This window comes from Callorhinchus milii, unplaced genomic scaffold, assembly GCF_018977255.1.
Source record: "Callorhinchus milii isolate IMCB2004 unplaced genomic scaffold, IMCB_Cmil_1.0 Scaffold11, whole genome shotgun sequence".
NCBI lineage: Eukaryota > Metazoa > Chordata > Chondrichthyes > Chimaeriformes > Callorhinchidae > Callorhinchus > Callorhinchus milii.
The window spans coordinates 307,200-322,243 of NW_024704752.1; the positions used below are offsets into that span (position 1 = coordinate 307,200).

The 15,044-nt window shown below is 55.9% G+C and overlaps 1 protein-coding gene across 2 annotated transcripts; it reads right to left on the reverse strand.

The window, feature by feature from the left end:
- Positions 1 to 650: 650 nt before the first annotated feature.
- bcl6aa (BCL6A transcription repressor a) lies at positions 651 to 13,739 on the reverse strand (the record flags this gene model as incomplete). 2 transcript variants are annotated; one of them, XM_042339305.1, is given in 9 exon segments in its annotated part: positions 651 to 788; positions 1,089 to 1,219; positions 1,480 to 1,647; positions 2,196 to 2,365; positions 3,011 to 3,982; positions 4,680 to 4,901; positions 6,095 to 6,260; positions 7,239 to 7,291; positions 13,711 to 13,733. In XM_042339305.1, coding segments are annotated over 7 exon segments (1,962 nt in total), but the record flags the coding sequence as incomplete, so codon positions are not given.
- Positions 13,740 to 15,044: the final 1,305 nt, after the last annotated feature.

Consider the following 15,044-nt stretch of genomic DNA (forward strand, 5'->3'; position numbering starts at 1 on the left):
CCCCAGCCCCCCACCACCCCCAGCCATGCCCCCCACCACTCCCAGCCAGCCCCCCACCACCCCCAGCCAGCCCCCCCCACCCCCAGCCAGCCCCCCCCCTCCCCCAGCCAGCCCCCCCCACCCCCAGCCAGCCCCTCCCCCCCCCCCAGCCAGCCCCTCCCCCCGCCCCCAGCCAGCCCCTCCCCCCGCCCCCAGCCAGCACCCCCCCGCCCCCAGCCAGCCAGCCCCCCCCGCCACCAGCCAGCCAGCCCCCCCCGCCACCAGCCAGCCCCCAGCCAGCCTCCCCACACCCCCAGCCAGCCCCCCCCCGCCCCAGCCAGCCCCCCCGCCCCCAGCCAGCCCCAGCCAGCCTCCCCCCGCCCCCAGCCAGCCGCCTCCCCCCGCCCCCAGCCAGCCAGCTTTCCCCGCCCCCAGCCAGCCGCCTCCCCCCGCCCCCAGCCAGCTTCCCCCGCCCCCAGCCAGCCGCCTCCCCCCGCCCCCAGCCAGCCAGGCCTCCCCCCCCAGCCAGGCCTCCCGCACCCCCACCACCCGCCAAGCTAGCCTCCCCCACAACCCCCCACCCAGGATAGCCTCCCCCCTCTCCTAAGCTCGCCCCCCCATCTCGCCAGCCTCCTCCCTCATCTGCCCCCCCTACACGCACACACACTCACATGGTAGGGTTTCTCTCCGGTGTGGATGCGGAGGTGGCTCTTGAGGGTCTGGAGGTGCCGGAAGCGGGTGCCACAGATCTCACAGGGATACGGCTTCTCCCCGGTGTGGATCAGGACATGTGCCCGCAAGTGAGCAACCTTCAGACACATAACCCACCGTCAGCGAGACTGAACCCCACAACCCGACACAGAGAGCTGACAGTGACAGCACCAACCACCCTGTCTGAATAATTCACCTCAATCCCACCTCAATCCCCGCCCATACATCCAGCCCCCATCTCCCAGAGACACGATGGACCAAATGGCCTCCTACTGTGCTGTATAATTGTATGGGGATCAATAAAAAGTGACTGAGAAAGAAGGCACATATTTGTTTGCTGTTTGCCCCTCTAGCCCAGCTCCTATCCCAGCCACGAGACAGGAGACATGAGAACAAACCTGCACAAAGCGAGCTCCACAGGTCTCACATTTATAAGGTTTCTCCCCCGAGTGGATGCGAGTATGAGTCTTCAGATTGGCCGGCCGGTTAAACTGTGCCCCACAGATACTGCACCGATAGGGCTTTTCACCTGCCACACAAACAGCAACAGGTGACTGGCTGCTCCCCAGACACCAGCCCCCAGACACAGACTACCCTGCCCCGCACACACATATACACTCCACCCCCACATCCAGACAACCTGCCTCCACACGCAGACATTGACCACACACAGAGACAGACACCTGCGCCCCCACTCCCCAGATTCCCACATGCATCCACATCCTCTTAGTGAACGTCATGCACCACATTCTCACCCACAGATTGCAGCACATTGTGGTTCAGACCTACCTGTGTGCACAGTTTTGTGGCTGGCCAGGTTGCCCTTGTAGCGGAAGGCAGCCTGACACCGGTCACATTTGTACGGCTTGTCACTGTGGGCCTGCAGCGTGTGCCGTTTCAGAGCAGCTTCCTCGGCAAACTTGGAGTCACATTCGGTGCAGAAAAAGGACCCATTATCTGTAACCAGGAGACAGGTCAGCCCTGGGCTCGGAGACTGGAGGCCATTCAGCTCTGCGCTGAACCAGATCTCAACAACAACTTGGATTTATATAGCGCCCTCCATGCCAGACGTTGTCTCCGAGCACTTCACAGTAACAAGCTCTCTACAGCTCCCCTGGTGTCTCTCACTCACACAACATGGAGCTCACAATCCCAACAGTGGGGCTCAAGCCAAAGGTGAGAGTGCGAGTGGCTGAGCCAGACTGACGTCACATTGTAGCAGTCGGGGTATTTTCAGACTTCTTGGGGTAAAATGATATCAGCTGCATCAGCAGAGATTAGCATCAGTTACAGGAAAAGTGCATTGAACTATCGCATCACTAAAATGGCAACTCGTTCTCAAACTCGTTAAGCCATTTTAACCCTGAAATCCACTGTCAGCCTGTAATCAAATTTAATTCAGATGTGCTCAACCCCACAATCCCCACCACACCCACCACCACACATGTGGAATCTGCTTACACAATTACCTCTCCCCCTCACCCCTCTACTTCCTCCTTTCTCACCTGAGCTGCAGTCGGAGAGTTCTGACTGAGTCTCGGTCAGCTCCTCACCCAGGTGGCTGGGAGGAGGGTGGTGGCAGAGGTCAGAGTGTGAGCCACAGGAGCTGCACTTGCGTGAGTACATGTGTACTGGTGAGTCACGCTCGCTCTCCTGCGAGGAGCCCCCAGGCAGCCTGGGGCAGAAAGGAACATCATCAGTTAAAGTGGTTCACAACAACTAGACTGACGGCTAGGATTAGACACCCGAGTTACGAGGAGAAGCTTCGGAGCTAGGAATATTCACGCCAGAGAACAGAAGGCTCAGGGGAAATCTTATTAAAGTTTCCTAAAGGATGCAGATAAATGGAACCTGCATAATAGATTGAATAAGGTCACAATCTAGTGGCTTTTTCATTATGCACGTTTATTGCACAAGGTGTATATTGAGCGAGTGCAATGCCGAGTGTGGCCATTTGTAAGGAATACAGTGGAGGCCACATAGTACACACCAGGGCATGGGCGCCAGGCTGCACTCACGGCTTATACACACATATATACTGTGTGTGTGTTTCTCTCTCTCGGTCTCTCCTGGTCTGTGTGTGGTGCTGAGCCCTGAGAACTCCTGTAGCTTGGTTGGTGTCCCCCCCACCCACCACACAAAAAAGGTTTGAAGCAATTAATTTTTGCAACAACCTAATGTGTTATTTCCTCACGTTTTGTTTTTAAAATTGATAAAGTGAAAAATGTAGGTTGCCAGTAACATGTACCTCGACAGCACCAACCAACTCCCCGCAATTTTTGGCAAATATTTCCTGCATTTCTGTTGCAGTCGCACGTACCGGTTCACAATGCTGTTGAGTTTACTGGCTTGGGGAGAGGTCACATCATCACTACTAACATCCATTTTTGCTGGAATCTGGGCGTCCAGGTTTTCCTGCTGCCGGCAAGGTGTGGGCAAACAGGTGAAAGTCTCTTGTTCCAGATGGGTCTCGCTCTCAGGCTTGGAGCTCTGGTTCAGGGAGTTCAGGGTGATGAATTTGTACTTTTTCCAGTTACAGGCTTTGGGGTCAATCGGACTCTTGGCAGTGGGAGACTCGGAGCCCTGGCTCCTGAAAGCATTCTTGCTGCTACTGGACTCGGTGGGGGAGTTGGGTTGGCAGTCGGATTTGAGTGGGCTCTGCGGTCCAATTGGAACACCTTTCGGGTTGACGGTCGGGCTGCTGGGCGTAACATGTCCTTGCGGCTCATCTGCCGAGCCATTGGTTTCCTGAACCTTGTTGCTCTTGGTCTGCAGTGGGGCTGAGTAACTCACCACGCTGGTTCTGAGCAGCGGCACTGCTGGTTGTGTGCTGTGGCTTGGACTGTAATGCAAATCCATTTTACCTTCATCTTCCCTACGACTCTCTCTGGGAAAGAAAGCATTTGAGTAACAAATATTGGCCGTGTCACCCGCAGACCTACTGCTGTACTTGTACATCGGGTCTGTGTTGTCTTGCACCACACATGAACCTTGGTATCTTCTCACCTTCTGGATCTCAGTCAAGGGGGTTTGCGCATCTCTGAACTCATGACTCGGGTAAGGACTGCCAGAGAAATTGTGAGCAGGCAGGTGGCTGTACAGGGGGTAGGAAGGGCTCATTCCATTATACATGCCCGATGCTAAAGCCCTCCCGTCATTGAGGGATGTCCCTCGCACCAACATGCCCTCAACTACTTCGGACTTCCGAAAGGTCAAGACTTCAGGAGGTAGCATTGTGTTGCTAGACAGGAATTCCGGTCTCGTCGGCTTGATTGTAGAATGGACGTCATCACTGCAGAAATAGAACATTCTGTGTAAGTAAAGCTGCACAGGGAATGTACACAAGTTATCTTGCTTACTAAATTAAAGCTTAGCCAATAGATCAGACAATAAATGGACAGTTATCACCATCTCATGCTACCAAATATCAAATCCTACTACACGGACACACTGAAGTGCTAAACCGATCATTTGGTTTAATAATAATTATCCTTGTATTTGATACAGTGCCTTTTCACGTCTTCTAGACGTCCCAAAGCGCTTCACAGAATAGACTAAAGTGAATTGACCATATATTTGTGGGTGAAACGCGGCAGCCAATTGCGCACAGGAGCGTCCCACAGACAGTCGTGGATTGAAAATGACCAATTTATTATTGTTTTGGAGGGATTATTATTAGGCATGTGGAGTAAGGAAACTTGCCCAAGGTTTCGCCCTCTGCCTGGTTTAAATAAGTCAAGGAATCCTCAGACAATGTGAAGATAACAGCAACCCAGTCACACACCAACTGCTAGTCTGCAGCACTTCTTTGAACTGGCAACAGTGGCCCCTGGATTGAGCTTCCTCTGCGTCCAGCAGAACTTGGTGCTTTGTCCAGCAGAGGCAAGCACGAGATCAGAATGAAATTAAGTGTTGGATACCACTATGATACAGAATTCAGCAACTTGAAATCAAGTCAGATTCAAAGAAAAGCTCCCCTGGCATCTCACCTGGACTGAAGGAACCGGTGGCAGGTGCTGACCACATGGTCCATCTGGAGATAAAGGGCGGTGTTCATGACCAGCATGATGCTGCTGTCTCGCAGGGGGAGGCGGGATGTGTACATGAAATCCAGCAATATCCCAAACCCATCTGGGTCAACATCAGGGTCCAGACTGATCACATTCAGGTTAAACTTCATCTGATCAGTGAAGATAGTGTAGAAAAGGCCACTGTGAACAGAGCAGTGCAGAATGGGTTAGTCCAGGAGTTAAATAAGTAAAAACGTGAGGATTTCAGGAAGAAATTGGCAAGTTGGATCAGTTAAAAACATGAAGCAGTGGCACAGACGTGATGTTCTGTGCTAATAAATTAAGTTTTGTCACCTACATGGGGACTTGGACTTCACTTAACTGTTTTCCAATCTGCATAAGCAACACTCTTATTGGAGGATCAACATGAAGATTGCAATGTGACCCTGCAGCAGATCAAGTGGTCACCATTTGATCTGCAACAGAAGATTGTTGGCAATGCTGGGGGGGCCAAGGGGGGTGGGGGGGCATCCAGGTGTTGACAACGAACCATTTGGAGAAAGAAGAAACACTTCAATAGCAAACAACAGCAAAATTACAAGTGTAATTTGTCGGGAGGACGTTCCAATGCGCTGGACAATCAGTGTTTCGGACCCGAGCTGGGGGTCGGGATCAGGGAGGGTGAAGGGTAGGGGGGAAAAGGAGGGTGATCAAAGGCCCGGTCGAAGAGGACGCTCTTGAGATAGTTCTTGAAGGAGATTGGTGGGGGGTTAGGAGGTTGCAGAGGTAGGTGGGAGCAAGGCCATGAAGGGCTTTGAAGGTAAGGATCAGGATCTTGAACTGTATTCTCTGTGAGATGGGAAGCCAGTGGAGTCGGGCGAGGTGAGGCGAGTGAAGCAGGCCGGAGCCCACTGAGTGGAGGGAGCAGGCAGGTTGGTAGGGGGTTAAGAGGTAGGTGGGAGCAAGGCCATGGAGGGCTTTGAAGGTGAGGATGAGGATCTTGAACTGCAGCCTCTGTGTGATGGGAAGCCAGTGGAGTCGGGCGAGGATGAGGGTGATAGGGTCACGGAGCCTGGTGCAGGAGAGGACAAGGGCTGCAGAGTTCTGGATGATCTGCAGCCTATGGAGGGAGGAGTTGGAGGCCAACAAGCAGTAAGTTTGCGTAGTCAAGCCTTGATGTTATGAATGCATGTATGAGCAACTCCCCTCCTAACACTTTGTTGACTCCGCTCCCCATCCCCACAAATCACAGCTCCTTCTAGTGGACACCAAGCTACATGGCACTTGTTCCAACCTCCAAATAAAAGTTTGCTGGAACTTTGGGGAATAGTTTTGATGATGAAAATGTGAGTAGAATTTGGCTACAGGTGACAGGTTGGTGGCTTTGCTGTTACCTGCATGCCATCAGCACCGTCTTGTGAGCACGGAAATGCCGTCGATCCACCAGGATGGTGACATCAGTGAGAATGTCTCTGCTCCGAAGCCGATTCAGGTTCAGGAGCACGTCGCTGGCGTGTCTGGTGAATTGTATGCAGCTGTCCGCTGCTGAGGCCATGCTGACTATAACAGGAAGGCAGTCAGTCTGGTCCGGCTGGCAAAACTGGCCTGGAGCCAACCCCCCGCCCATCCGACCACACTGCCTCCCCCCCACAACCCCATCCGACCACACTGCACCCCCACGACCCCACTGCCTCTCCCCCCCCCCCCATCGCAACCCCACTGCCTCTCCCCCCCCCCATCGCACCCCCAACACTGCCCACAACAACAACTTGCACATACATAGCACCTTCCACACAGGGGAGGGTATCAGAGCATTTAACAGTGCACAGACTGATTCTGAGCCGGGGGGAGGGGGAGGGGGAGTTGGCCGTAACCACGGTGGAAGAGGAAGGTTTTGAAAAGGGGAAAGAAAGGGCAAGGCGGAGGGATTGAGGGAGTGTTTCAGAGTTTTGGGGCGTAGTAGCTGAAAGCACAACCTCCGATGGTGGGGCGGCGGGTGCGAGGGATGAGCTTCTGCCAGTGCCAGTCGAGCGGAGGTGCCAGGTAGTGGATTGGGGAGAGTGAGGGGGTCGGAGAGGGAGGGAGGTTCCAGGGAGTGAAGGGAATGGAACACGTGAGTGAGGATCTTGAAGTCGATCTGTTTGGTGATGGGGCGCCAGTGGAGTCTGGGGCAGCGCTGGTGAGATGTGGGGACGGAGTTTGGTCCAGGACAGTATGTGGGCGGCAGAGTTCTGAATAAGATGGATTTTTTGAATAGTGGAGATGGGGAGACCAGCGAGGAGTGCGTTGGAGTAATCCAGGTGGGAGGTGACAAATGCATGCACAAGGGTTTCGGCTGCATTTGGGGTAAGGTATGGTCGGACCCACCTGACCACACTGCCACCCCCAACCGAACCAAACAGCCCGCCTCCCCACGGCAAACAAAAATGAGCACATGGCCTCTGAACCACAATGGCCGAAGTTTGGTTCGAAAGTGTTTAATATTCTAATATATGAATATCAAATTGTCCCAGCTTATTATTAATTATTATTACTTACCCAAATAGCACCTGGCAACCCAGCAAGGCAGAAAATTTAGTTCAGTTGCAAATCTGAAAAAAAATTGTCAAATCTAAGTTATTTGTTGTTACTGACCACGACATTTCTGGGGGTCCGGATCACTGGGGGGGCAGGGAGGGGGGGGGGGGAGGAGAGTGGGAGAGGCGGGACTTGTTTAAAGGATCCAGATGGAATTTATCGATTCCTCGGATACATTTGGGTGTATTTGGCCGATATACACACACTCCCCGATTGCTAAAGTACAGTTTGTCATTGATTAAATCTCACGGCACTAAGCAGATTATTGCAACTACTTCACGTTGACAGTCCCCCTCCCCACCACTCCCAGAGGAGAACATGCCGTGCAGCCCCCCCCCCACCCCACCAGTGTAACATCAAATACCTGCTGCCAGCCTCAGTACAGTATGGCCACATACCTGTCTGTCTGTCTGTCTGTCTGAGTTATCTCTCGCTGTGTGTGTGAGTGACTGTGTCGCTATGTTGGCAGATGAACTGCAGAACGAAGGAATGCTTTGTTGAACGATTCCTGGAACCGGTCTGGGACGGCAGTGCGACGGCAGCCGGGGCTGATTTCACGGAATATAAATATATCTGATCCTAAACATTCTTGGAAACTATACCCAGACTATTGAACTAATATCTGGAATTGCCGATTGTTTATTAAACACAGGATAATCACATTCAAAAAAGGAAATAAGAAGCCAGAGTACTTCCCAGCAGACAGGATGGCCTGAATGATAATTGTCTGTCATTGATGTCTCCCTCCGCCCCAACACTCCCCAACTCAGGATGTGCGGGTTATAACAATTCGCCGATGACATCTGCGGTTTTACACACCATCCGTTGCCTTGAAACACTTCCCACACTCTGTATTGATTAGTGTCGTTTTCACATCGCGGGCTTCTCTGTGAGAAAGTGCGACTCTCTCAGCTAATCACTTTGATCAGATAACTTTCGGCTGAAGTTTCCGTAGAGAATTTCCCTACTAACTCTCGGAGCTCAGTCTGTTATTTAAAGACTGTGCCCACATCCTCCACAACACTCACCCCAGACCCAGCAACGCAAACACCTCAACACGCATCAAAACTGGAAGAGTGTGGGGGGAGAAGCAAACAACAGGCAAAGAGATGACAGCAAAGAGCAAAGTGTGTTACGGAAAGTCTTAGAGGCATCACAGGACTTCAACTCAAACCGATAGCAATCCCGAGAGGTTCGGTCAAACACACGAGATTCCCCATCCGCCCACCTCCCGAGACTGGTCCGTCCCAGTGGCGCTGTGGGGTCGGAGGCGGCCATTCACCCTCAAGCGGTTCTGATATCCCTCCATAGACACTTATTTGAAAATGTGCATCACCCCCTCTCCGCGATCCCGTCTCTGCGGCTTTCCACAGCTGTACTGAGGCAGGGGGCGCCGTGGGCGCCGGCCGGCAGGGGGCGCCGTGGGCGCCGGCCGGCAGGGGGCGCCGTGGGCGCCGGCCGGCAGGGGGCGCCGTGGGCGCCGGCCGGCAGGGGGCGCAGTGGGCGCTGGCCGGCAGGGGGCGCAGTGGGCGCCGGCCGGCAGGGGGCGCAGTGGGCGCGGCCGGCAGGGGCGCAGTGGGCGCTGGCCGGCAGGGGGCGCAGTGGGCGCTGGCCGGCAGGGGGCGCAGTGGGCGCTGGCCGGCAGGGGGCGCGTGGGCACTGGCCGGCAGGGGGCGCCGTGGGCACTGGCCGGCAGGGGGCGCCGTGGGCACTGGCCGGCAGGGGGCGCCGTGGGCACTGGCCGGCAGGGGGCGCAGTGGGCACTGGCCGGCAGGGGGCGCAGTGGGCACTGGCCGGCAGGGGGCGCAGTGGGCTCTGGCCGGCAGGGGGCGCAGTGGGCACTGGCCGGCAGGGGGCGCAGTGGGCACTGGCCGGCAGGGGGCGCAGTGGGCACTGGCCGGCAGGGGGCGCAGTGGGCACTGGCCGGCAGGGGGCGCAGTGGGCACTGGCCGGCAGGGGGCGCAGTGGGCGCTGGCCGGCAGGGGGCGCAGTGGGCACTGGCCGGCAGGGGGCGCAGTGGGCACTGGCCGGCAGGGGGCGCAGTGGGCACTGGCCGCAGGGGCGCAGTGGGCACTGGCCGGCAGGGGGCGCAGTGGGCACTGGCCGGCAGGGGGCGCAGTGGGCGCTGGCCGGCAGGGGGCGCAGTGGGCACTGGCCGGCAGGGGGCGCAGTGGGCACTGGCCGGCAGGGGGCGCAGTGGGCGCTGGCCGGCAGGGGGCGCAGTGGGCACTGGCCGGCAGGGGGCGCAGTGGGCACTGGCCGGCAGGGGGCGCAGTGGACAGGGATTTCAAGTTCAAAGTCTCATTTTAACTTCGCTCAGGACTGTAACGTTGATTTACAGGTCGTTTGGAATCGCGATCAAAAGCTCCTACAACGGCTTCACATTATACAGGAGAGTCGCACGATGTGGGCAATGCTGGAACTGCCGGAATAGCGTTGGTCATTACTGGGTAAAGAGAAGGGCTTCCTGGGTCTGGGTGTAATGAGCACGCGGTGTAGTTGGGGGGTGGGGGGGGGGGTGGGGGGCTCACACGTACCCCCAGTTTCAGACCTTCCCCAGAACTGCATTAATCTCTTCGTGTTGTGGATTATAAGTAAATTAGCCATAAACTGAATATGTCCGAGTATCTTCTTGAAAACTGACACGTTCCTAGAAACTCTGCCGTGTGGATCAGATAACCAGAGACCAGGTATTTTACATTACTATTCTCTGATGTTTGTATTAACTGTGTGCAGTTTGGGGGCGGCTGGAGACCTTCCCAGGAGTTGTCAGCTCTCACTGCGGTAAGGACTCATCGTTCTGGATGGAGAACACACGTCAGAGGGATCAGTTTCCAAGTTCACAGCAGATTCAACTCGTGTGAAACTTGCCACTGAATCGTCACAAGATACGATTCCTCTCCACAGTCAGTCAGTGCAGTGGGGTCCCGGTGCTGTGGCCACTCCGCCGCTGCAGTTGCCACAATCTGCTCGTTTTCCAAACGTTAAATGTTGAAAGAAAGCGACTACAGAAAGGAGGCAATCTGCAGCTCCCGGAGCACCCCAGAGCTCAGGAGCTCCAACTAAACTTCCATTTAAAAGATTTACTTAAATGATGGCACAGGGAAGTCGCTGGATTTTTTAAAAATTATAATCTACATGAAAATGCCAGTACTCAACTGACTCGTGCAGGTAGAACTGGAGGCCAATTGCCAGACCCCGCGATCAGACTACACACAGTTTAATTAAACTTTCTATCTGCGTTTGGGATTAGGATAAATAGCCTAATTTAAATAGTAATTAGTTTAAATAATTTAAATAGTATCGTGTTTATCTACAAGAGGTTATAGCGTGTTCCTGTCGGTAGTAACACTTAATAAGGAGGAGGTAAAGTTACAAACTAAATCATCACAAAGGTATCAGGAAGAAGCAAAGGAGTTGGGCTTCTGAGCTCTGCCATTTCCTGTACGATTCCCGTCTGCAGATAGAAAAGCCCAAAAGGGCAGCGTCGCATCCGTCTCCCAGACAGACAGACAGACAGACAGACCGACAGACAGACAGACAGACACAGAGTGCATTGAGTGCATCCTCAGTCAATATTGACATGCGGGGGACCGGCCGCCAGGGGGCGACCTCGGCCCGTGAGGAAGGCTACAGCTGTGCCACATTCATCTGCTGCTGCAGTGGAGCGCCGCCTACAGACACTCACAGACACGCCACTGGCTCTGCAGGTCACTGAGTTCTCTTCTTGAAAAAAAGTAATATTTTCCACAATATATAGTAAATAAAACCCACGCCCTCAACTAGAACTGGTCTTGTTAAAGATTTTGTATTTGGACAAATACTAAGCCACAAGGGAGGATTACATTGCGGGAACAATAACCCTCACACAATGAAGATTACTGACATTTAACACCAACTTTTATATTTGAACACAAAACATGTTTTTTTTTAAAAAAAGACTCGTCTTATAGATTCTGTTTGTACAGAATGCATTAACTTTTGAAATCTTTGTAAACTTTTTTTTAAGAATAAGTCAATAATTAAAATTTATGGCATCCTTTCTCCCAACACCAGCAGTCAGGAGCACACTTTAATGAGTGCAACCCACATTATGAAATAATCAAGGCTTCCTGTCAGCAAATCTCGACGATTATTGACACCCGATATAAAAGAGTGTATAAAAAGTCAGTAAAAGTCATCAAGTGCCACATTATGAACCTGAGTCAGGCTCTGGTCGGGGAGTTGATACATGTATTCGATACGAGAGGCATCAACGTTACAATTATATATTAGATTGAGATCAGAGATGACAGCAACGCAGCCGCGGAATCTCAAATCTCAACCTGTTGCTGTATTTGGTAATAAGAAGGCGCTGCAGTAGCGCTGCCCACCAGCAGGAGGCGCCTCACTGCACTGCACTGCACAGCGCAGCGCCACCGCCGCGACATTTGTTGTGACAATATTTGGTAAATGTTTATCAGAGGCAAAGCAGTCATTCTCCTCACCCTGAGCCCGACCTCTCCACACACACACAGACTACTCCTTAAACACTGAGAGGAATATGCTTTGTTCGAAACTAAACTTTAGACGTCCTCTCGACGTGAAAGGCGCTTTGCCCTTTATTATTTTTGTTGTTAGGAAAAGTTCCAATCACTTAATTCAAGTTTTTTTTAAAAAGTCAAAAAAATCCATCCACTGCAACTTTTTGCCCAGAATGAATTACTGGAAGGCAAAGAGGTGTCGGTGTGTGTAAGTGCGTTTCACATCTGTCTGCTCTGCCGGAGCGTGAACACATCAAAACAGCGAGCGCTCGAAGCCACACAACTGCGCTATAGCGCCGTACACAGCCGTGTCCGGGAAAACTCAGCCCTCAAACTGTGTCACCAGCTCGCACTGGCTGTGCTGGGGAGGGAGGATACCACACTGATGAATCTCATCTCCTCTAACGCTAGTACCTCCAGGAATAGCGTGTGGATAGCGGCCAACAGCGCTGGGGATTTATGAGTCCATGTCTGACCGGTTGCCAAGTTCAGGGCAGCAAATCCTCCACAACAACATGCCCTGAGTGACGGCCAGACCGGGACCCGCTGCTGAACACGGCGTGCGGGAAACTAACCAAAACAGCATCTTCCCTTCTCTCTCTCTCCCCCTCTGTAACACACACAGAAAGTTTGCAAAATCCTCCAAAATATCATCTGAAAGGAATCGCTCTTTCCTAAAACCTCTCTCCAGCCGAGAGCAGTAAAATAGCAACTCCATAATGACCGAGTCTGTCTGCTCGCACTGTCACAGCTCAGGTCAAACCGCCTCCACATGTACATTCACACACATTAGTAGCTGAACCAGAGTCAACAAGTGCGGCCGCTCCGGACTGTAAACACATTAAATATCATCAACACACAGTCATCACAGCCACTGGGGCCTACAGCCCAACCAACACCCACTGAAACAGCCTCCTCACTCCCAACCGAACACAGTGTGCTTTGCCTTCTGCAAATATTGGAACCCCTGTTAGTGATTAAACGCCAACTCGCCGAGAGAGAGAGAGAGAGAGAGAGATGGAGACAGAGAGACGGAGAGAGACATAGAAAGAGACAGTGACGGAGATATAGAGACAGAGAGAGAGATACAGAGACAGAGTTTTGTGGACACATTAAAACGAATTCAATATGATCGCAGCTCAACACATTGGCTTATTCTAATCTATTAAAAGGCTTTGGAGTAAATTCCGCCGATTGAGTTTGAAACAAGTCAGTAGTTTGTGACCGCGCGGCTCAGCGCGACTCCGCTCACGATCTGCTGACGAGGGACAGTGTGCGGCGGGTCCTCCCGGGGGTGACACACTGCCCGAGTTCGGCCCATTTCACTCTGATTTTTTTTCTTAAGAAACACGCGAACCCGGTGTGAGGATGTCATCTGACTGAGAACCTCATGAACCTGCAGCGCAGAGAGAGAGAGAGAGGGGCGCCTCGGGGGCTGACAGCAGCCGCTCCACACACACACACACTGTCCCGGACTGACTGCAGCGCAGCCCCGAGCACAGCGGAGCCGCTCTCCCGATCAGCGGACAAACTTCCACGACCAACACAGACAGACACCACCGGCTCCGGCGGCCCACGGCGTGTGCCCGAGAAACAACAGCAAGTCCGGGCTGCGAGAGGCCAACATCAGCCAAACATATCCCGGGACAAGCGCACAGCCCCTCACTGACTGCTCCCACACTGCCCCTCTCTCCCTCAGTGACTGCTCACACTCCCTCTCACTCACACACAAACACACGTGAGAAACAGAGAATATAACAGAGAAGCCGTGCGCGGCACTGCACACTGTGCATAGAGAGAAACAGCCGGAATGCCGAGCCCGAGCGAGAAGCTGTCAGCCAGTGGGATAACCAGAGCGGGGGGGCCGGGGGCGGCCCGCGGGCCGGGGGGGAGGGGGCGCCGCGCATCACCTGCTCGAGTTCCTGGAAGTGCGGCTCTGAGAAGCGAACCTTCAGTTCTGAGAATTTGAGCCTCGGCCGCAACCACTGCGGGGGGTGTGGGGGGAGCGGCCCCCGGGCCGGACCGGCCCGCGCTCCGTCGCCCCCGCGCAGGGGCCCCGCACTCGGGGTCTACACAACTGAGTTTGCTGTGAGCTCGGGCTCTGTGCCCACACCGGGCGCGGGGCGGCCTCGGGGGCCACAACCGCCTCACCCCCTCCACCCCCCACACCCCCCACAATGGTCGCGCTCAATTCCTGGGACACGTGACGCGCTCTGACGTAACGGCTGAAATGGCAACAACTCTGGAGCCGAGACTTAAAGCAGCTGAGACCCCCCACCCCGACCCCCCACCCCCTCCTCCCCCACCCCGACCCCCCCACCCCCCCCTCCCCCCCCCCCGACCCCCCACCCCGACCCCCCACCCCCCTCCTCCCCCCACCCCGACCCCCCCACCCCCCTCCTCCCCCCTCCCCGACCCCCCCACCCCCTCCTCCCCCCACCCCACCCCCCCCCACCCCGACCCCCCACCCCGACCCCCCAACCCCCTCCTCCCCCCACCCCCCCTCCTCCCCCCACCCCGACCCCCCACCCCCCTCCTCCCCCCACCCCGACCCCCCTCCCCCCCACCCCGACCCCCCCCCCCTCCTCCCCCCACCCCTCTCCTCCCCCCACCCCGACCCCCTCCTCCCCCTCCTCCCCCCACCCCGACTCCCCCACCCCCCTCCTCCCCCACCCCGACCCCCTCCTCCCCCCTCCCCGACTCCCCCACCCCCTCCTCCCCCACCCCGACCCCCCACCCCCCTCCTCCCCCACCCGACCCCCCCACCCCCCTCCTCCCCCCACCCCGACTCCCCCACCCCCTCCTCCCCCCACCCCGACCCCCCCACCCCCCTCCTCCCCCACCCCGACCCCCCTCCCCCCTCCTCCCCACCCGACCCCCCACCCCGACCCCCCCACCCCCCTCCTCCCCCCACCCCGACCCCCCACCCCCCTCCTCCCCCACCCCGACCCCCCACCCCGACCCCCCACCCCCCTCCTCCCCCCACCCCGACCCCCCACCCCGACCCCCACCCCCCTCTTCCCCCCACCCCGACCCCCCGATCCCGAACCCCCATCCCGACCCCCCCATCCCCCTCCGACCCCCACCCCGACCCCCCACCCCGACCCCCCCACCCCCCTCCGACCCCCACCCCGACCCCCCTCCCCCCTCCTCCCCCCCCCCACCCCGACCCCCACCCCGACTCCCCCACCCCCCTCCGACCCCCACCCCGACCCCCCCATCCCCCTCCTCCCCCCACCCCGAC